The sequence below is a fragment of the Jaculus jaculus genome, chromosome 19, assembly GCF_020740685.1.
Source record: "Jaculus jaculus isolate mJacJac1 chromosome 19, mJacJac1.mat.Y.cur, whole genome shotgun sequence".
NCBI classification, from domain to species: Eukaryota; Metazoa; Chordata; class Mammalia; order Rodentia; family Dipodidae; genus Jaculus; species Jaculus jaculus.
The window spans coordinates 54,749,852-54,770,695 of record NC_059120.1 but is presented as its reverse complement, the minus strand read 5'-3'; the positions used below and the strand labels follow the sequence as shown (position 1 = coordinate 54,770,695).

The 20,844-nt window shown below is 42.8% G+C and overlaps 1 protein-coding gene and 1 pseudogene across 2 annotated transcripts in view; both read left to right on the top strand.

Annotated features, from left to right (window-relative positions):
- Positions 1–20,844, top strand: part of Arnt (aryl hydrocarbon receptor nuclear translocator) — a 60,697-nt gene that overhangs the window by 18,211 nt on the left and 21,642 nt on the right. Inside the window, exons 4-10 of one of the 2 annotated variants that reach the window (XM_045138844.1) lie at positions 2,521–2,565; positions 5,806–5,850; positions 9,886–10,099; positions 11,407–11,620; positions 13,975–14,077; positions 17,411–17,476; positions 18,182–18,267. In XM_045138844.1, the coding sequence (XP_044994779.1) occupies positions 2,521–2,565; positions 5,806–5,850; positions 9,886–10,099; positions 11,407–11,620; positions 13,975–14,077; positions 17,411–17,476; positions 18,182–18,267 (773 nt within the window). The remainder of the gene's footprint in view (positions 1–2,520; positions 2,566–5,805; positions 5,851–9,885; positions 10,100–11,406; positions 11,621–13,974; positions 14,078–17,410; positions 17,477–18,181; positions 18,268–20,844) is intronic. The other variant, XM_045138845.1, reaches the window with a different exon arrangement.
- On the top strand, positions 15,370–15,582 carry LOC101600380 (annotated as a pseudogene).

The following is a 20,844-nucleotide window of genomic DNA, read 5'->3' as shown; positions in this document are numbered from 1 at the left end:
ACTTGAGATATATATATATATATATATATGTATATATATATATAGATAGATAGATAGATAGATAGATGGATGGATGTATAGAGAGAGATATAGATATGGATATAGATATATATAGAGAGAGAATGAATATGGGTGAACCAGGGCCTTCAGCCACTGCAAACAAACTCCAGGCTCATGCGCCACCTTGTGCATCTGGCTTATGTGTGTACTGGGGAATCAAACCTGGGTCCTTTGGCTTTGCAGGCAAATGCCTTAACTGCTAAGGATAACTGTGAGTTCAAGGCCACCCTGTGACTACAAAGCGAGTTCTAGGTTCAGCCTGAGTTGGAGTGAGACCCTATCTTGAAAAAACCAAAAAGGAAAAAGAAAACCTACTATTTACAAATAATGTTGGCATTATTTGTCTAAGCTTCATATATTCTAACGGTCGTGAATATTGCTTTATGTTAAATTATAAAAGTGAGTCAGGTGTGGTGGTGCATGTCTTTAATCCCAGCACTTGGGAGGCAGAGGTAGGAGAATCACTGTCAGTTTGAGGCCACCCTGAGACTACATGGTGAATTTCAGGGCAGCCTGAGCTAGAGCAAGTCCCTACCTTGAAAATCCAAAATTAAATTAAATTAAATTAAACTAAAAAGAGATTGGCAGCCAGGCGTGGTGGCATACACCTTTAATCCCAGCACTCTGGAGGCAAAGGGGGCGTAGTGAATTCCAGGTCAGTCTGGACTAGAGTGAGACCCTCCTGTGGTGCGTGTGGGGGAGATTGACACATAGCAGAACATAGATGACTTTGTTGAGCTCTCTACAGTACGGAGTAACATCAGGGAGCTTAAGGTTTTTGTTTTGTTTTTCAAGGTAGGGTCTCACTAATCCAAACTGACCTGGAATTCACTATGTACTCTCAGGGTAGCCTTGAATTCACAGTGATCCTCCTACCTCTGCCCCCCAAAGCCATTTAAAAATATTATTTATCTATTTACTTATAACAGAGAGAGAGATGCAGATTTAGAATGGGTGCACTAGGTCCTCCAGCCACTGCAAATGAATTCCAGATGCATGTGTCACTTTGTGCACCTGGCTCTACCTGATTTCTGGGAAATTGAACCTGGGTCATTAGCCATCTCTATAAACCTCTATCTTCCCCCAAAACATTTTTTACTCTATAAATAAATCACATGTTGGTTCTGTGTTACCATATATTTCTTTCTTATCCCCATTGCACAAGGGCCTGCCTCAGAGGGGTCATGAAGGTCTTTTTTTTTTTTAAGGTAGGGGTCTTACTCTAGCCTAGGTTGACTTGGCATTCACTTTGTAGTCCCATGCTGGCCTCCAACTCATGAGGACCCTCCTACCTCTGCCTCCCAAGTGCTGGTATGCAGTTGTGTGCTCTCACACCTGCCATAAGACTTTATTGCTGTGAGTTCGAGGCCACCCTTAGAATACAGAGTGAATTCCAGGTCAGCCTGGGTTAGAGTGAGACCCTACCTCAACAAACGAACAAACAAAAAAAAATTATTCAGAAATACCTCTTTATGTGGTGGTGCACACCTTTAATCCCAGCACTCGGGAGACAGAAGTAGGAGGATTGCCATGAGTTCAAGGCCACCCTGAGATGACTGAGTTAATTCCAGGTCAGCCTGGACCAGACTGAGACCCTACCTCGAAAAACCAAAAAAAAAAAAAAAAAAAACTTCTTTAGGGGCTGGAGAGATGGCTCAGCAGGTAAAGTGCTTACCTTCCTGCTAAGCATAACAACCTGGCTTCAGCTCCCCAGTACCCACATACAGCCAGATGCACAAAGTGACACTTGAGTCTGGAGTTCCTTTGCAGTGGCTGGAGGCCCAGTCTCTCTCTGTCTATTTTTGCTTATAAATAAATATATAAGTAAAATATTTGAAAAAATAATTATTTATTTTTGGTAGAGAGAGAGGGAGAGACGGAGTGGTGAATATGAGACCCTGTGGCCTTCTGCTGCTGTAAATAAAACCCATATGCACAGGGGACAACATAAGCCCCCAGTGAGACATGCACCGCAGCCTAGGGTCTCCCTTACTCCCCCCATCCTCAGTTTGTATAGAGCAAAGGAGACAAAATAAACTTTGAAATAGATACATTGTTTCTCTCAAAGCCAAAAGCCATGGAAGAACAAAGGCTGGCACTCCTGGCATTAGCATAGAGCCAAGCAATTTCAGTGTGACACGCCCCTCAGATCTGGTCCAAGCATCTCAGCCACACTGAGCTCAGAGGCCTTGGCCTAAACCTGCAGTGAGACTTCCACCTTGCTTGGTCTCCTTCCGTTGCCCAACCCCTTTCCCAGTGTTAGGCTGTGGAGCAGTGGTGCTCCTCAGTCGCCCAAACGGCAGTGTCCCCCATCCCCTTCTGTGTGGCCTAGCCATTTCCGGGTCTGGCCAGCCCGCCCCTCCTCCTCCCTCTTTACTGGACAGTGTATTTGGAAGGAAGTGTGTGTGTGTGGGGGGGGGATTAATTTGAATTGATCTTTTTTTTTTTTTTACCATTTAGGTGTGATGACGATCAGATGTGTAATGATAAAGAGCGGTTCGCCAGGTAATGTAGTGTTGGGCCCTTGTTATGGGACCTGACCATCTAAAGTTTATCTGCGTGATCGTGAATTTCTTTGTCTGCTCTTTTCCTGTTCTGAAAGGTGGTGAAACTGTTGCAACTGTTACATATTTCAGGTGACGTGGCTTCAAACTAGAAGAATTTTTACCCAGCACTTTTCTTATGTGATAGCTATAGAACAGATACTTCTTTACTGAGATGTTAGGTTTCATTTTAGAAAGGAAGAAATATCAGGCAGAGTTTTAGCAGCTTAATATACTCTGTTAGGCTTTGAATTAGAGCATATTACATAAAATACTTGGTATTGTTACTTTTGTGGTTGCAGTATGTAAGACTTACCAAAGAAGCCTGTAGTCAGAGAGGTAGATAAAGGCAAGTTGTGAAGTCATAAGTGCCAGGACCAGAACAGTGGCAATGGCAACAGGAAAAGAGTAAATATATATAAGGGATTTAAAAAAATTTATTTTGGTTTCTCAAGATAGGGTCACACTCTAGCCCAGGCTGATGTGGAATTCACTATGTTGTCTCAGGGTGGCCTCGAACTCATGGCAATCCTCCCACCTCTGCTTCCCAAATGCTGGGATTAAAGGTGTGTGCCACCACGCCCGGCTTTAAGATATGATTTGTTAGGGTAGTTCACATCATATATAGCCTTTGGAATTCAGTAAGGGGTGTTCAAAAGCTCAAAATGTATAAGTTTTCTTCTCTTGATAAAAGCAGTTTTATAGTTTACTAAGGAATTGTCTAGAAGTAATATAACTCAAGGAACATGAAGCTACATAATACTGTTGTCTCTTCTCATCAGAATATGTACGTAAATTTTTTTGTGGTTCTCATTGTTATTGTTATTTTATTTATTTATTTATTTAAGAGCAACAGAGAAAGAGGCAGATAGAGAGAGAGAGAAAATGGGCAGGCCAGAGCCTCCAGCCACTGCAAACAAACTCCAGACTCATGCGCCCCCTTGTGCATCTGGCTAACGTGGGACCTGGGGAATCGAGCCTTGAACTGGGGTCCTTAGGCTTCACAGGCAAGCGCTTAACCACTAAGCTATCTCTCCAGCCCTGATAACTGTTATTTTATATCTCTTTCCTGTTGATGATTTTATTTTGCCACTTATTCATTCATTCAACAAATTAGTTTTTTTGTGAGTGGCAGGGTCTTAGTGAAGCCCTGACTGACCTGGATCCCACTCTGGCCTGGGACTTACAATAATCCTTTTCCCTCAGCCTCCTGAGTGCTGTGATTAAAGGCCATGAACTCACTCTGTAAGAGAGGATGACCCTGAACTTCTGATCCTTCTGGCCAGACTTCACAGTGCTGGGCTTGTTTACCACCACACCATGTTTATGTAGTGCTGGGGATGGAACCCTTTATGCAAGATAGACAAGCAGTCTGCCAGCAGCTACATCCCCAGTCCCTGATGTTATTGTCTTTATTTGTGTGTGTGTGTGTGTGTATGATTTTTGCCCAGGTAGGCTTTGACACCTTGGCTGAAACAGTGCTCTTGGCTCATCATCCCAAATAGCTGTACTGCAAGGTCACTCAGCTGCTGCTCCCAGTTTGGAGCAGAATCTTGAGCACTTACATGCAGATTTACCGTGCTTGGCTTCTTAAGTCTTGTTTGTTTGCTTGAGACAACCTCTCTGTGTAGCCCAGGCTAACTAGGAACTCTTTTCTTTTTTTTTTTTTTTTTTTTTTTTTTTTTTGAGTTTTCGAGGTAGGGTCTCTCTCTAGCTCAGGCTGACCTGGAATTTGCTGTGTAGTCTCAGGGTGGCCTTGAACTCACAAGCCTTGTCTCTTAATTGTATTGTTTTGCATTGCTGGGGATGGAACCCTGTGCCCTGTACAAGCTGGCAGTTACTTTGCTACTTAGGTATACTCTTTAGTCACTTTCACTTTTTTTGTTTTGTTGAGGTAGGGTCTCACTTTAGCCCAGGCTAACCTGGAATTCACTCTGTAGTCCCAGGCTGGCTACCTCAAACTCAATAGCAGTCCTCCTACCTCTGCTTCCCAAGTGCTGAAACTAAAGACATGTACCACCACACCTGATTATCTCAATATTTTATTTGAGGCTTATCTATGTAAAGTGAAATCAGTTAGTCTGGAGAGATGGCTCAGCAGTTAAGGCACTTGTTGGTAAAAATGGAATCAAATATTGATATACTGAATTGGTGATATTTTGATATTTATTTTCAATTGCCATTCACTCTTGGAATATCTCAATTTTCTGGAAAAATTGTATTAAAAGTTAGGTGATAATCTTTGTCCTCCATGGGGGGAAGTGGTTGATATTGGAGATATAACTGTGATGTACTTACACTGCAGAAAATGATGAAGTGATTGAATCAAAATGAAGAAATACTTTAGGAACATACAAATGATAGAGGATATAACAATAGCTTAGCTCTTACTTTTATTATGTAATTTCTCCAGAAAGAGCTAGTTGTTATTTTGTCTGAGTGTATGTGCATGTATGTGTTAAAAGATTATATTTAGCCGGGCACACGCCTTTAATCCCAGCACTTTGGATCCAGAAGTAGGAGGATTGCTGTGAGTTCGAAGCCACCCTGAGACTATATAGTGAATTCCAGGTCAGTCTGGGCTAGAGTGAAACCCTACCTTGAACCCCCCCCCCAAAAAAAAGATATATTTTCTATCATTTGTTTGACACTCTTGTCTTTACTGTTTTTTTTTTTTAATTTTTTTATTTTTCTTGTGTAGAATAGCTCATGTGGGTATAAAGTTCTTTCCAGATGGGCAGCAGTGTGTGAGAATGGTATTCTTGAATTCCCTGGTTGGTTTTGTTTAACTTCTATGTCTTTGATCTCTATAGGGATTAACTGACAAAATACTTTCTCTGATGAGATCATAATTACTTATAGTTGGCCTTGCTTTTATGTTGACTTGGTTTTGCTTTTATTATGCTGAATTACTTGATCCTTAACAGATTACAGGCAAGGTTCCAGTTTATATTTCCATTTCCTCCCTTTTCTCTGCTTTTGTTTGTAGAGGCTGGGTGGAAACTTACTGTGTAGCCCAGGTTGGCCTCAACTCACAGTGCCTGGATTTCAGAGTGAGCCACCCCACACCCGGGCCTGCATCTGTTTTATTCCCTCTCACCCCATTTACATTCCATTGTTATTCCTTTTCCTTCTTTCCTTCCTCCCTTTCTTTATTCCCTTTTATTTTCATTTTAGCTTAGTTCATTAATTCTGTTTTTAGGTCGGATGATGAGCAGAGCTCTGCGGATAAAGAGAGACTTGCCAGGTAGGAGGAAGTGCCCTTAGCATGGCAAAGCAGATGTTGCTGCTTTTCTCACCCTGTTTCTTACTCTCGTCTCCCTTCTGTATTTTCCTTATCTGTGGCAAGAGAGGACACGAGTTCTTACAAGTTGGGTGTGACAGGAACTTTGGCTTCCCCCATCAGAAAGTGGGTGAGTTGAGGGAATGTTACTTAGGAATTTAAGTGATTGCTCTCAGTTTTAAGTTTTTCTTTTCATTATTTCAACCCTAAGTTGTACAGAATGAAAAAGATTTAGAAATACTACAGCTTTGTTAGTGGTACTGTAACAGAAAAGTATTCTTTATCAGAAAATCGGTAACGTACCTGTATTCGCCGTCAGTTTCCAAAATATGGGCCTCCACCTTTGTTCTGAGCCTCGCTAGAAGCTCGCTCTTCTTCCCATGCAGGCTCATACTGCATCACAGGAAAACTGGCATTGGGGCTGGAGAGGTGGCTTAGTGGTTAAACGCTTGCCTGTGAAGCCTAAGGACCCCGGTTCGAGGCTCGATTCCCCAGGACCCACGTTAGCCAGTTGCACAAGGCGGCGCACGCGTCTGAAGTTCATTTGCAGTGGCTGGAGGCCCTGGTGCGCCTGTTCTATCTATCTGCCTATTTCTTTTTTTGTCTGTCTGTCGCTCTCAAATAAATAACTAAAAATAAACAAAAAAAATTAAAAGATGGGGTTTCTAGATTTTATTCTCAGAAATTTGTCTAATACTAAGATGCTGGCATTTTAAATTTGAGAGTAGACATTTTTTCTGTGTCTTTAGCAAAGTAAGTTAATATGAACCAAAAAGGTGAGAATTTTATGAGAGAGACAGAGAGAGACTCACACATACATACGTACATATATACATGTTCATCCTAGGCTGACCTGGAATTCACTATGTAGTCTCGGGGTGGCCTCAAACTTACAGCAATTCTTTACCCTTTGCCTCCCAAGTGCTGGGATTAAGGCATGCACTACCATGCCCAGTTTAAATATGTATTTTGAGACAGGGCCTGAGGTAGCCCAGGTTGGCCTGAAACTCCAGGTCTTCTTTCCTCTACCCCCCAAGGTGCGGGCATTACAAATATGTGGCATTATGCCAGCTAAAGCATTCTCTCAGCTAGATTTTCTTTTGAAAGGTCGCTGAGGACCAAACTCAGGGCCTTATGCAAACATTGCCAGTGAGTTACATCTCTAGATACTTTGAATTCTATTTTTAGAATGTTGTCCATAATGTAGAAATACTGCTATGTGCCAAACTTTTGTTTTTTTGGTCTCACTGACTTAGGATGCTGTATTGGAAACAGATCATACTATAAACATCTGTTTTTACTGTCTTCTTCTCTAATTTATTATTTATTTCCTCAAGCTGGGCTGCAAATTTATTTTGCTGCTGTTTAAATCCACGCCTGCTACTAACGTTTCGATTCTTTAGAAAACTCAGTGTGATGGTGTGGAAGGCATGGGATGGGGGCCGCTCTGGGGAAACCATTTAATCCTTTCCTCTCAGTTTGCTTATCTAATAAAAAAGAAATTTGCGTCAGATTAGCCAGTGTTGTTTTTTTTTTTTTAAAAGACTAGACTCCTTACGTGATGACAAATCAGAACAAATAAAGGTACCAAAGGAAAGCTGCTCAACGGAAGCCAAAGTGTGGTGGTGTTCGTTTTCTTCCTTGAGGCATCCCCATGGAAGACACTTCCAGAAATGCTGTTTTTAAACTTCTGGTTATTCCTCTGAACAGGACACCATTCTGTCAGAGTCTTTGTTAGTGACGTGGTATGCTTACCCTGGTGAAATCCAGCTTGTCTCTTCCAGGTCTTTTAAGTATTCCCCTCTCCACTGTACTTTTACTCCCCAGTTGATTTTGCAAGCCTGGGGAGCCATATGGTATCATTCATTCTGCTAAATTCAGCCATTGGCACACTCAGATAAAGACAGTAGAATTTATGACTTAGTGAAACAAGTAAAACTTCAGAATCGAAGATTCTGCATTGAAATGTTATAAGAGTAAAGCAGCCATTTATAGACAGTGGGCATCTATTCTATTAGTTCTTTCTTTTTTCTTCTTTTTTTGTGATTTTTGTTTTGTCTTTATATTCTTTTTTTGGTTGGTTTGTTTGTTTTTGTTTCTTTGAGGTAGGGTCTCACTCTAGTCTAGGTTGACCTAGAATTCACTCTGTAGTCACAGGGTGGCCTCATGGTGATCCTCCTACCTTTGCTGCCCAAATGCTGGGATTAAAGGCGTCTGCCACCACGCCTGGCATCATTAAGGTTTTTTGAGACACAAGGTATTGCTGGCCTCAGACTCATGGTGCTGTTCCTCCTGACTCAGCCTCCCAAATGCTGGGGTCAAGGCGTGCCCACTTCACCCCCCTTGTTCCAGTTTTCTGAGACAAGGCTCCACTATAGAGACTCGCCTGGATTTGCTATGTTGCCTAGATGGGCTGAAAACTAAATAATCCTCCTGCCTTAGCTCCTTCCTGGGTGGTGGGATTGTGGGCAAGCATGTGCCACCCATGACTGTTACTTCTTATGTCAGCTGTTGAGCAGCATACTGGGCAAAAATTGATCATTTTTATTTTCTAGCTTTTAAGCAGTTTAGTTAGTAAATATGTAATCATTGAAACTGAGATTTGTCCTTTTTAGTTTAAATGAAGTCAACATTTTAATGAAACATTATTTATTAATTAATTTTTTTCCAGGTATGTCTCACTGTAATCTAAGATGACCTGGAATTTATTTACCCTGCTGGGATCAAAGATGTGTGCCATCATGCCTTGAAAACAAAACTAATTTTTTTCTATTTTATTTTATTTATTTTTTGTTTCAAATTTTTATTAACAACTTCCATGATTATACAAAATATTCCATGGTAATACCCTCCTGACCCCCAAAACTAATTTTTTTTTTCGACGTAGAATTCACTCTAGTTTTTTAGTCCCAGGCTGGCCTTGAATTTGTGGCAGTTCTCCTACCTTTGCCTCCTGAGTGCTAGGATTAAGGGTGTGTGCCACCATGCCCAGCCTCAAAACTAATTTTTTAAGAGAGTGTTATTATTATTATTATTGGTTTTTTGAGGTAGGGTCCCACTGTAGCTCATGTTGACCTGGAATTCACTCTGTAGTCTCAGGGTGGCCTTGAACTCACATCAATCCTTCTACCTTTGCCTCTTGAGTGCTGGGATTAAAGGCGTGCACCACCACACCCAGCTAGGTTTTTTTTTTTTTTTTTTTTTGTTTTTGTTTTGGTGTGCATGTCACCCACTGAGATTACTTAGGATTGCTTGCATGAGCATGGGTGGGCATTTATTTACTGGAGCAGGAAAACCTTGCCTTTGGCTACACTGAAGAAAATGTCTCCTCCCCTCGGCAACCATTAACTGCCAGTGACTCCTCAGAGAGTTACCATCCACGACAGAGTGTTGACGGGCCCGATGGTTTGCAGATCTTGTGTAGGTGACCACAGTGCTGAGAGTTCATGAGGGCAACAGCTGCGTCATGTCCAGAAGACTGTGTTCCACAGCACTCCCTTCTGTCCTGTGGCTCTTACATTCTTTCCACCCTCTTCCTCAGTGTTCCTGAGCCTCGGAGGGAATGTGTCACTGTCCTGTTTAGGGCTGAGCACTCAACAGTCACCTATTCTCAACTCTTGGGCAAATTTTGAGTTTCCCCGTAATTACTGCCCACTACAAAAAGCAGCTTTTCTGACCCCAGCCGAGAACAGCACTACCCTATGGGCATAAACAAAAAGTGTAATTTCTTAAAAGTTTTCTTTGGCGAATGTGAATGAGTTTCTCGAGGAAGTGGCATTTCTCGGAGGTGCAGCGTCTGCTTGTTCTTTGTGTGCTTTGCTGGTTCTGTTCCACCCTTGCGTGCATGAGAAGGCTCATGAGCTTTACTTCTGAGACTTAGCCTCACTAAGCCTCAGTGCCACGTTCTCCGGCAGCTGCCTTGTCCATATTGTTCTCCCTGGTTCTAATGACCAGATGTGATCACCTGGAATGGGGCTTCTCCTCTCTCTCTCTATGCAGGGAAAATCACAGTGAAATTGAACGGCGACGACGGAACAAGATGACAGCTTACATCACAGAACTGTCAGACATGGTACCCACCTGCAGCGCCCTGGCTCGAAAACCAGACAAGCTGACCATCTTGCGCATGGCGGTCTCTCACATGAAGTCCTTGAGAGGAACCGGCAACACATCCGCCGACGGCTCCTACAAGCCATCTTTCCTCACCGACCAGGTCTCCGGGGCTTACGAAAACTCAGTGTGTCTTGGATCTGGGTGTAACTGAAAATTTTCATTGTTTTGGACAAAATTCAGTTTGTTTTATTTTTTTTGAGATGGGGTCTTAAAGTAGCCCAGATTGACCTTGAACTTGATATGCAGCTGACAGTTACCTGAATTTTTGATCTTTCTGTCTCTATCCCCATGTGCTGGATTACAGGCCACCACCATGTCTAGCTACAAGAAATTCAGACCATGGAAAAATGAGTTTTAGTCCTTGGCTATAACTAATAAGTATTAGAGTGGTGAGAAACAGGAGAGTTGTGAGAACTGTTCAGTGAATTTCTAGGTATTTTAGAACTTGATTTATGAATACAGCCTGAGAGAGAGAGAGAGAGAGAGAGAGAGAGAGAGAGAGATTGATTACCATATCCATGGAATCCAGCACTCTTCCTTGCCTTTAGGGTTGTGTAGGATGGAAGAAATCTGTCTCAACCTTAACTTACCTTCCAGTCTTTTTAAAAACATTTCTTTATTTGTTAAGACATTAGAGGAGAAAGAAAGAGGCAGATGTATATAGAGAGGATGGGCGCACCAGGGCCTCCAATCACTGCAAATGAACTCCAGATGCAGGTACCACGCTGCGCATCTGGCTGTCGTGGGTCCTGGGAAACGGAACCTGGGTCCTTTGGCTTTGCTGTCAAGTGCCTCAACTGCCAAGCCACCTCTCCAGTGCCGCCTTCCAGTCTTAATGATAGGAAGAATCTGTTAAGTAATCATTGTTCAGGGATATGGTCTGTTACATTTGGTATATGAAAAATAAAGACAGCAGAAACACTTCCTGCCTCTCAAAAATGCTATCCGAATGTTGCTGTGAGTAGTAAGTCACACACAGTGGAAAAAAATGCTTAGATAGAAAAGGCATACAGAGAGGAAGTGGCTCTTTTCCTTACTAATATTTTGTGTGTAATAGATAACTATTGACTGGAGGGATAAATTGATTTGAATGTCCAGAATGTCAGTGTGGTTAAGGAAGACCTGTGTTTTGTTTTGAAATGGGCTCCTGTAGCCCCAAGAACCCCTGCAACTCCCTATACAGCTGTTGATGGCCTTGAACTTTAGATCATCCTTTCTTTACCTCCCAAGTACTAGGATTACAGATGTGCACCATCATACCCAGTTTTACGTAGTACTAGGGCTTGAATTCAGGGCGTTATGAATGGTAGGCAGGAACTCTACCCACAGGTCCCAGTGAAACTTGACCAGAAATACTTGGATTTTTCAGAGTTCGGTATTCACTTCCATTTCTTTTTCCTTGACCAGGAATTGAAACACTTGATCTTGGAGGCAGCTGATGGCTTTCTGTTTATTGTCTCCTGTGAGACAGGCCGGGTGGTATACGTCTCTGATTCAGTGACTCCTGTTTTGAACCAGCCACAATCTGAGTGGCTTGGTAGCACACTGTATGAACAGGTGCACCCAGATGATGTGGATAAACTTCGTGAGCAGCTTTCCACTTCAGAAAATGCCCTGACAGGTGAGAGTTATGTGGTCAGCAAATGAATAGAAAAAGTCTTTTATTTTTCTGAAACATTTAAGGTGTTTTAAATGCTTAAGTTGATTTGTTGAATGGGTGGGATTCTAAAATTTCTTTTTTCCCCCCCTTTTTTGAGAGGGGGAGAGAGGAAGGTAGAGAGAGAGAGAATGAATGTTTATGCCAGGGCCTTCAGCCACTGCGGACAAACTCCAGTCGCATGTGCCACCTTGTGCAACTGGCTTACGTAGGTACTGGGGAATCGAACCTGGGTCCTTAAGCTTTGCAGGCAAGTGCCTTTTCTGCTGAGCCATCTCTCCAGCCCTAAATTATCTTCTTTAATGAATGTAATCAGTTCTTTTTATTTATATACAAGTTACCTACTCATTAGTAATATTTCATTAGCAATTATGTTGGTATAAAAGTATATTCTAATAATACTATGATTAAAAGAGAAGATCATGTAATAGTTTTTGTTCTCTGTTTCCTAACATAATTATGCTTTTATTTATTTTTTCTTTTTCTTTTTTGGGTTTTCAAGGTAAGGTGTTACCTCTGTCCCAGGCTGACCTGGAATTCACTATGTAGTCTCAGGGTGGCCTTAAACTTTTAGCGATCCTCCTACCTCTGCCTTCAGAGTGCTGGGATTAAAGGAGTGTGCCACCATGCCCAGCTATGTTTTTATCTTTTTAAAAAATTATTTTATTTATTTGTTTCAGAGAGAAAGAGAGAGAGAGGGAGGGAGGGAGGGAGGCAGGCAGGCAGACAGACAGACAGACAGACAGACAGACAGACAGACAGACAGAATGGGTGTGCCAGCCTGTAGCCACTGCAGATGAACTCCAGACTCATGTATCACCTTGTGCATCTGGCTTATGTGGGTACTGAGGAATGGAACCTGGGTCCTTTGGCTTAGCTGGCAAGTGCCTTAACTGCTAAGCCATCTCTCCAGCCCTCTGTCTTTTTAATTTTTAACATTTTTATTGATAGCTTCCATAATTATAGAGAGTGAGCCATGACAGTTCCCTCTCCTATATCCCCCTCACCAATCCACCCTTCATCATCTCCCCTCCACCTCTCAATTAGCCTCTTATTTATTTTTTAAATAAGGTTAAAGCAAACAGTGTAGTATTTTATTTATTTCTTTTAAAATTTTAGTTAATTTATTATTTACCAGAGAGAGAGGGAGAGACCAAGAGAATGAGAATGGGCACACCAGGGCCTCCAGCCATTGCAAATGAACTCCAGATGCATGCTGCACCATGTACATCTGGCTTACGTGGGTTCTGGGCAATTAAACCTGGGTCCTTTGGCTTTACAGGCAAACATCCTCAACCACTAAGCCATCCCTCCAGCCCCTCTCTTTTGTTTTGATGTCATCCTCTTTTCCTCCTATTATGGGGGTCTTGTGTAGGTAGTACCAGGCATTGTAGGTCATAGATACCCAGGCCTTTTTGTGTCTGTAAGATGGCATTGTAAGCAGTCCTGCCATCCTTTGGCTCTTACATTCTTTACGCCACCTCTTCCACAATGGACCCTGAATCTTGGAAGGTGTGATAGAGATGTCTCAGTGCTGAACACTACACTGTCACTTGTTCTCAGCCCTGTGGTGCCTTTTCACAGTGGTCACTGCCATCTGAAAAGAGAAGCTTCTTTAACCCAAAGTGAGAGTAGCATTAGTTATGCTTCTATTTCTGTAGATAATTACCTGGTTATTTTGTTTTGTTTTTATTTGTTTAATTTTTTTTTCCACTATAGCCCAGGCTAACCTGGAATTCACTCTGTAGTCCCAGGTTGTCCTCAGACTTACAGCAATTCTCCTACCTCTGCCACTGGAGGGCTAGGATTAAAGGTGTGTGCCCCCATGCCTGGCTACCTGCTTACTATATTTTTAAAATATCTGTATTTATTTAGGCACATCAGAGAGAGAATGGTTGTGCCGGTGCCTTTTATTGTCTTACCCCACTTTCCACTTCTACTTTACCCTTACAGAGTTGTGCTGTCTTGGAACGAATAGTGAGAGTCCTAGAGGAGAATTAGATCGTTTAAGCTTCAGAAAAAAAAAAAAAAAAAATGTCTGGCTTGGTCTAGTCTATCATAAACAAGAAGGCTGGAGGTAACCATGCAGATTCGATTCCCCAGGACCCACGTGAGCCAGATGCACAAGGTGGCACATGCATCTAGAGTGCACTTCCAGTGGCTAGAGGCCCTGGTGTGCCCATTCTCTTTTTTCTTTCAAATAAAAAACAAGCTGGAGGGTATGAATAGGATGCTTGCTTGCTTTGCATCCAGTATTTCTCCCCTTGTTGTCCACTCGCAGGAATAAACTCCAGATTGCTTCTTATGTCCTCCTTCAGGGCGAATCCTGGATCTAAAGACTGGAACAGTGAAAAAGGAAGGCCAGCAGTCCTCCATGAGGATGTGCATGGGCTCAAGGAGATCATTCATTTGCCGAATGAGGTGAGTAGAAAGCTTAGGACTGTGATTTTGTATAGGAAGGATAAAGAATGAGGTTTTCAGATTTTTCACAAGATTGCACATCCAGATCTGTCTCCTTCCCTCCCTCCCTTTCTCTCCTGGGGTTTAAACCTAGGGCCTCATAAATGCTTGGCAAGAGCTATATTCTCAGCCACACTTAGATTAAATTTAACTTTCAAGACCTAGATTAATTATCAGAGAGTAATGTAATTTGGTAAGAGAATGAATAACACTTGCTAAGCCCCTTCTGTGCCAGAGACTGATAGGCACCTTATACAGTGTTTCATTTCTGTGTTCTTATTTATCTCCAAGCGGCTCTGTTGAGTAAGATCTATGGTTACGAGCAGGGTGGGGAAGGGATGGAGAGACAGCTTAGCAGTTAATGCGTTTGCCTGCAAAACTTAAGGACCCAGGTTCAATACTCACATAAGCCAGATGCACAAGTTGGCACATGTCTTGAGTTTGTTTGCAGTGGTTGGAGGCCCTAGCGTGACCTTTCTCACTCCTTTCAAATAAATAAATATTATTTTATTATTTATTCATTAAAAAAAATATTTGACAGAGAAAGAGGGAAGGAGGGAGAGGGAGAGATAGAGAATGGGCGTGCCATTCCAAACAAACTCCAGATGCATGCACCCCCTGTGCATCTGGCTAACGTGTGTCCTGAGGAATCGAACCTGGGTCCTTTGGCTTTGCAAGCAAAACGCCTTAACCACTAAGCCATCTCTCCAGCCCTGTTTGTTTATTTTTATGCTGGGCATAGTGGCATATGCCTTTAATTCCAGCACTTGGGAGACAGAGGTAGGAGGATTGCCATGAGTTCAAGGCCACCCTGAGACTACAGAGGGACTTCCAGGTCACCTGGGCTAGAGTGAGACCCTATCTTGAAAAAAAAAAGTCTTTGAAAAAAAAAGAGCAGGAAGGGAGTGGAAGCCAGGTCACCTTGGAGGAGTTTGTGGTGGGATTTGGTGTATGTAACTGTGGAGATGTGGTTCGAGATTCTCCCCAGATTCAGCATCTTGGAGGGATTGTGGTGGCGTTTTGCTTTAACTGTGTGGAGATGTTCCAGATTCAGCATTTTGGAGGAGCTTATGGGTGGAATTTGGTATATGTAACTGGAGATGTAGTTCCAGATTCTCCCCAGATTAAGCATCTTGGAGGAGCTTGTGGGTGGGATTTGGTACATGTAACTGGAGATGTGGTTCGAGATTCTCCCCAGATTCAGCATCTTGGAGGGCTTGTGGGTGGGATTTGGTGTATGTAACTGTGTGGAGATGTGGTTCGAGATTCTCTCCAGATTCAGCTTCTTGGGCGTGTGCTTTTTCATTCCCAGTGTGGTCACTGCTGACATTCATAAGTTCTATAGTGGAGGTAAAGAAAAAAGGGTTGCCTGTATTTAATACCAGCAGGAGCTGATGGAAAGAGACAGGCATATCTCTGGAGTCAATAGTTGCTATGTGTCCAAGGGCTTGTAGAACATTGACTAAGGAAGTATTTTCTGATTGGTGGAAACAATGGTTATCTACTCCTGCTGGAAGGCCAGGCAGTGTATTATGTAGCTTGTAGTATGTTATGTAATACCTAATAAAAATGAAAAAGAAAGCTCAAAAAAAAAAATGAATTCATGGCTGGAGAGATGGCATAGTGGTTAAGGCATTTGCCTATAAAGCCAAGGGACCCAGGTTCAATTCCCCAATACCCTTGTAAAGCTGGATGCACACATGGTGCATGTATCTGGAGTTTATTTGCACCTATTTTAATCTGCCTCTATCTTGCCTTTCTCTGTCTCAAATAAATAAAATACTTATTTTTAATAAATAAATAATAAGATTTAAATAATATTTTATTTATTTATTTGAGAGAGAGAATGGACCAGGGCCTGCAGCCATGGCAGATGAACTCAAGACTCATATGCCACCTTGGTTTTATGTGAGTGAGTATTGAGGAAATCAAACCTGGGTCCTTTGGCTTTGCAAGCACATACATTGCTAAGCCATCTCTCCAGCCCCAAAATAATATATATATATTTAAAATTTTTTATTTATTTATTTGAGAGCGACAGACACAGAGAGACAGATAGAGGGAGAGAGAGAGAGAAAATGGGCGCGCCAGGGCTTCCAGCCTCTGCAAATGAACTCCAGATGCGTGCGCCCCCTTGTGCATCTGGCTAACTGGGACCTGGGAACTGAGCCTCGAACCAGGGTCCTTAGGCTTCACAGGCAAGCGCTTAACCGCTAAGCCATCTCTCCAGCCCCCCAAAATAATATTTTTAATATTTATTTTAGTTTGTTGTGTTGGCACATGCCTTTAATCCCAGCACTCGGGAGGCAGAGGTAGGAGGATCGCTGTGAGTTCAAGGCCACCCTGAGACTATATAATGAATTCCAGGTCAGCTTGGACTAGAGTGAAACCCTACCTCGAAAAGCCAAAAAAATTTTTTTTTAATTTTATTTATTTCATGAGAGAGAGAGAGAGAGAGAGAGAATTGGCTCGCGGCTCACTAGGGCCTCTAGCCACTGCAGTCAGACTCTAGACATGTGAGCCACCTTGTGCACGTGTGTGACCTTGTACTCTTATGTGAGTTCTGGAGACAGACAGACAGAGAATGGGTGTGCCAGGGTCTCTAGCCACTGCAAATGAACTCCAGACACATGTGCCACCTTGTGCATTTGGCTTATGTGGGTAGTGGGGAATCAAACCTGGGTCCTTAGGGTTTGCAGGCAAGTACCTTAACTGCTAAGCCATCCATCCCTCTGGTACAACAAAACATTTAAAATATTTATTTTTTTGTATTTATTTATTTATTTATGTGGGAGAGAATGGGAATGCCAGGGCCTCTGCAAAGGAACTCAAAACACATGTGCTACCTTGTGCGTCTGGCTTACGTGGGTTCTAGGGAGTTGAACCTTGCTTGGTCCCTAGGCTTTATAGGCAAGTACCTTGACGGCTAAGCTACCTCTCTCCATCCCAACAAAACATTTTAGAATTACTAGAGCTAGCTGGGTATGATGGTACACGCCTTTAATCCCAGCACTCGGGAGGCAGAGATAGGAGGTAGGAGGTCGCTGTGAGTTCTAGGCCACCCTGATACTACACTACATAGTGAATTCCAGGTCAGCCTGGGCTGGAGTGAGACCCTACCTTAAAAAGCAAACAAACAAAAAAAGGCATATTAGAGCTAACTTGCCTTTTTCTTTTCTTCTTGCTGCCAACAGTCTTCCACATCTACTTGTGTCCAGAGCCTGTTATCCTGCTGTTACTGTGCAGTTATTCTTCCTCAGTCCAATTGCTTGTATTTTCTGTTCACTAAAACAGGTGTGGCAGTAGTTCTGTGGACCCTGTTTCCATGAATAGACTGAGCTTTTTGAGGAACAGATGCAGGTGAGCCTGAAGCAGTGCAGATCATGGGTGGTAAAGGACCTCGCGTTTCACCCACCTCACCGTAGTCTTCCCTGTGGCATCCTCCACCCTCGTCTCTCACCCACCTCACCGTAGTCTTCCCTGTGGCATCCTCCACCCTCGTCTCTCACCCACCTCACCGTCGTCTTCGCTGTGGCGTCCTCCACCCTCGTCTCTCACCCACCTCACTGTAGTCTTTCCTATAGCAGCCTCTGCCTCATCTCTCTCATCTTACAGTTACTTTTTTCTGACACAAATTTCCTGAACTTAGAGTGGTGGCACACGCCTTTACTCCCAGGTCTTGGGAGGCAGAGGTAGGAGGATTGTCGTGAGTTCAAGGCCACCCTGATTCTGTATAGTGAATTCTAGGTCCTGGGCTAGAGTGAGACCCCACCTCAGAAAACCAAAATAAATTTTTTTCTTTTCCTAAGCTTGAAAAGCTTCTCTTGCTCCTTCTGCTTAAGGAGTTGTCTTCTACTTTCTTACCCTCCTCTGGTGCAGTATGTTTTTGTTCTTTTACTTTGTCAAGGGTTAAAATTGTAGCAGTCACTTTTGGATGGGAAAAGGCAAACACTGATTATCAAACTTTCTAAACACATAAGATGCTAGTTATAAAGGTGCTAAGGCAGCATTCCCTTTACGATTTACTTTGTAGAATTTTCCTCCTGACTCCTGTGCCTCTTCTAGGAATGGACTCGGCTCTGTAAAGGAAGGAGAGCCTCACTTTGTGGTCGTCCACTGCACAGGTTACATCAAAGCCTGGCCCCCAGCAGGTAGGAAAGTTGTATAGTGAGTAATTTTTCCCCAATGCGCTTTGTTGCTTAGAGAGTCCAAAAAAAATTGTCAATGTTTAATTAGCACAACATTTATTATGAACTTTGGAGCAAGTTAAAAGACAGTTGGACAGATAAAGATGGTTGTCAGCCATCCATGATTGAGCTTTTGCTTCAGCTGAGGACAGGGAGTCCTTAAACTTAAATCCTCCTACCTCAGCCTCCAAGGGCTAGGTTTAAGGGTCTTTACCACCACACCAAGCTATAATGAGCTTAAAAAAAAATCAGGAACATAATAAGCCAGGCATGGTGGCTTACACCTTTAATCCGAGCATTCAGGAGGCAGAAGTAGGAGGATCACCATGAGTTTGAGGCCACCCTGAGACTATATAGTAAATTCCAAGTCAGCCTGGGCTAGAGTGCGACCCTACCTCAAAAAAATTTTTTATTAAAAACAAGGTACCTGTACAAAGAAAAGGGGAGAAAATGTACTCTCTTTCTTTTTTCTTTTTCTTTTTTTGTGGTAGGGTCTCACTCTAGCTCAGGATGACCTGGAATTCACCACGTAGTCTCAGGGTGGCCTTGAACTCTCAGTGATCCGCCTACGTCTGCCTCCCAAGTGCTGGGACTAAAGGTGTGTGCCACCATGCCCAGTTCTTCTTTTTCCATAGAAAACATTGGCCTTTTTTTTTCTTTTCCAAAGAATATAAATTTCTACTGGTGTTTGGAATAGCTTAATTTCTTTGCTATTTACTTTAAGTCACAGATGAGACAAGAATAGTTGTCCTCTGCCTATGATGCGGTCACAGAATAGTTGCTTTAGTGGACACTTGATTTATTTAGCGTGCTTTTGCAGACTGCTTTGGGGGAAAGTTGCACTTTTTAGCTTAGTATAGTTCAGATGGGTGAAGTCCAGCACGGTGGCCCATCCAATCATCCCAGCACTTTGTAGGTAGAGGTGGGAGGATAAAGAGTTCATGCCTGGGGCTAGGGAGATGGCTCTCGTTGATGAAGAGTGCTTGTTGTAAAAGCATGAGGGTCTGAGAAGAGTTGGGTTCCCCAGAACCCATGTAAGCAGCTGGGTGTGGCCTCACTCTTCCGGAATCCCAGTCCTGTGGTGGGTGGGGGTGGGAACTGGAGAATCACTGGGCCTTGCTGACCAAAAAAATGGGAGCTGTGGGCTGAGTAAGAGACTCCATCTCAAGGAAACAAGCAGATGAACAAAAAGAGAACACCAGTTATGTTTTCCTCTGACCTTCATATCTGCACATATAGTACACGCACTACACACATGCCCAAATTTCATTCATATGTATATACACACATGTATACATATACACATATATATGTATGTATGTATTTACACATGTATGTATGTATGTATGGTTTTGTTTTTGTTTTTGTTTTTTGAGGTAGGATCTCATTCTAGCCCAGGCTCATGTGGATCTCACTCTAGTCCCAGGCTGGCCTCCAATTCACAGTGATCATCCTACCTCTGCCTCCAGAGTGCTGGGATTAAAGGTATGCACCACCTTGCCCAGCAAAATTGATATATTTATTTCCAAGTAGAGAGAGAGAAAATGGGCACACCAGGTCCCCTTACCACTGCAAACAAACTCCAGATGCATTCACCACTTTGTGCATCTGGCTTTAAATAGTTATCTAGAAACTGAGCCAGAGTCATCCAGCTTTGTAATCAAGCACCTTTAATATCTGAGCCATCTCTTCAACCCCCATTTTAAATTTTATTTTAAATTTATGTATGTATATGAGAGAGAGGGAGAGAATGGGCACACCAGGATCTCTTGCTGCAACAACCAAACTCCAGACACATGTCCCACTTTGTGTATCTAGCTTTATATGAGTATTGGAAAATTGAACCTAGGCCAATAGGTCTTGCAAACTAGTCCCTTTAACCGCTGAGCTACCTCCCCAGCCCCCCCCCCACATTATTTATTTATTTATTTGCTTATATTTTTTAAGACAGCTTTTTTTTTCTTGTCCAAATCTTTATTTAATTTTTTGTTTTGTTTTTTGTTTTTTGAGGTAGGGTCTCACTCTAGTCCAGACTGACCTGGAATTCACTCTGTAGTTTCCGGGTGGCCTCGAACTCTTGGCGATCCTCCTACCTCTGCCTCCCATGTGCTGGGGGATTAAAGGTGTGCACCACCATGCCTGGCTCCAAATCTTTATTTATTTTGAAAGTGAGAGAAAAAGAGGCAGAGAGCGGGAGAGAATGAGAATAGGCAGGCAAGGGCCTCCAACCACTGCAAACGAACTACAGACACATGTGTCCTCTTGTGCACCTGGCTTACGTGGGTCCTGGGGAATTGAACCGGGGTCCTTTGGCTTAGCAGGCAAATGCCTTAACCGCTGAGCCATCTCTCCAGCCCAGTATATTTTTATTTACTTTTATTTACTTAGAAAGTGTGAAACAGACAGAGAAAGAGGAGTATGGGCACACCAGGGCATCTGGCAACTGCAAACGATCTCCAGACACATGCACCACTTTGTGCATCTGGCTTTACATGGGTACTGGCGAATCAAACCTGGGCCATCCGGCTTTGCAAGAAAGTA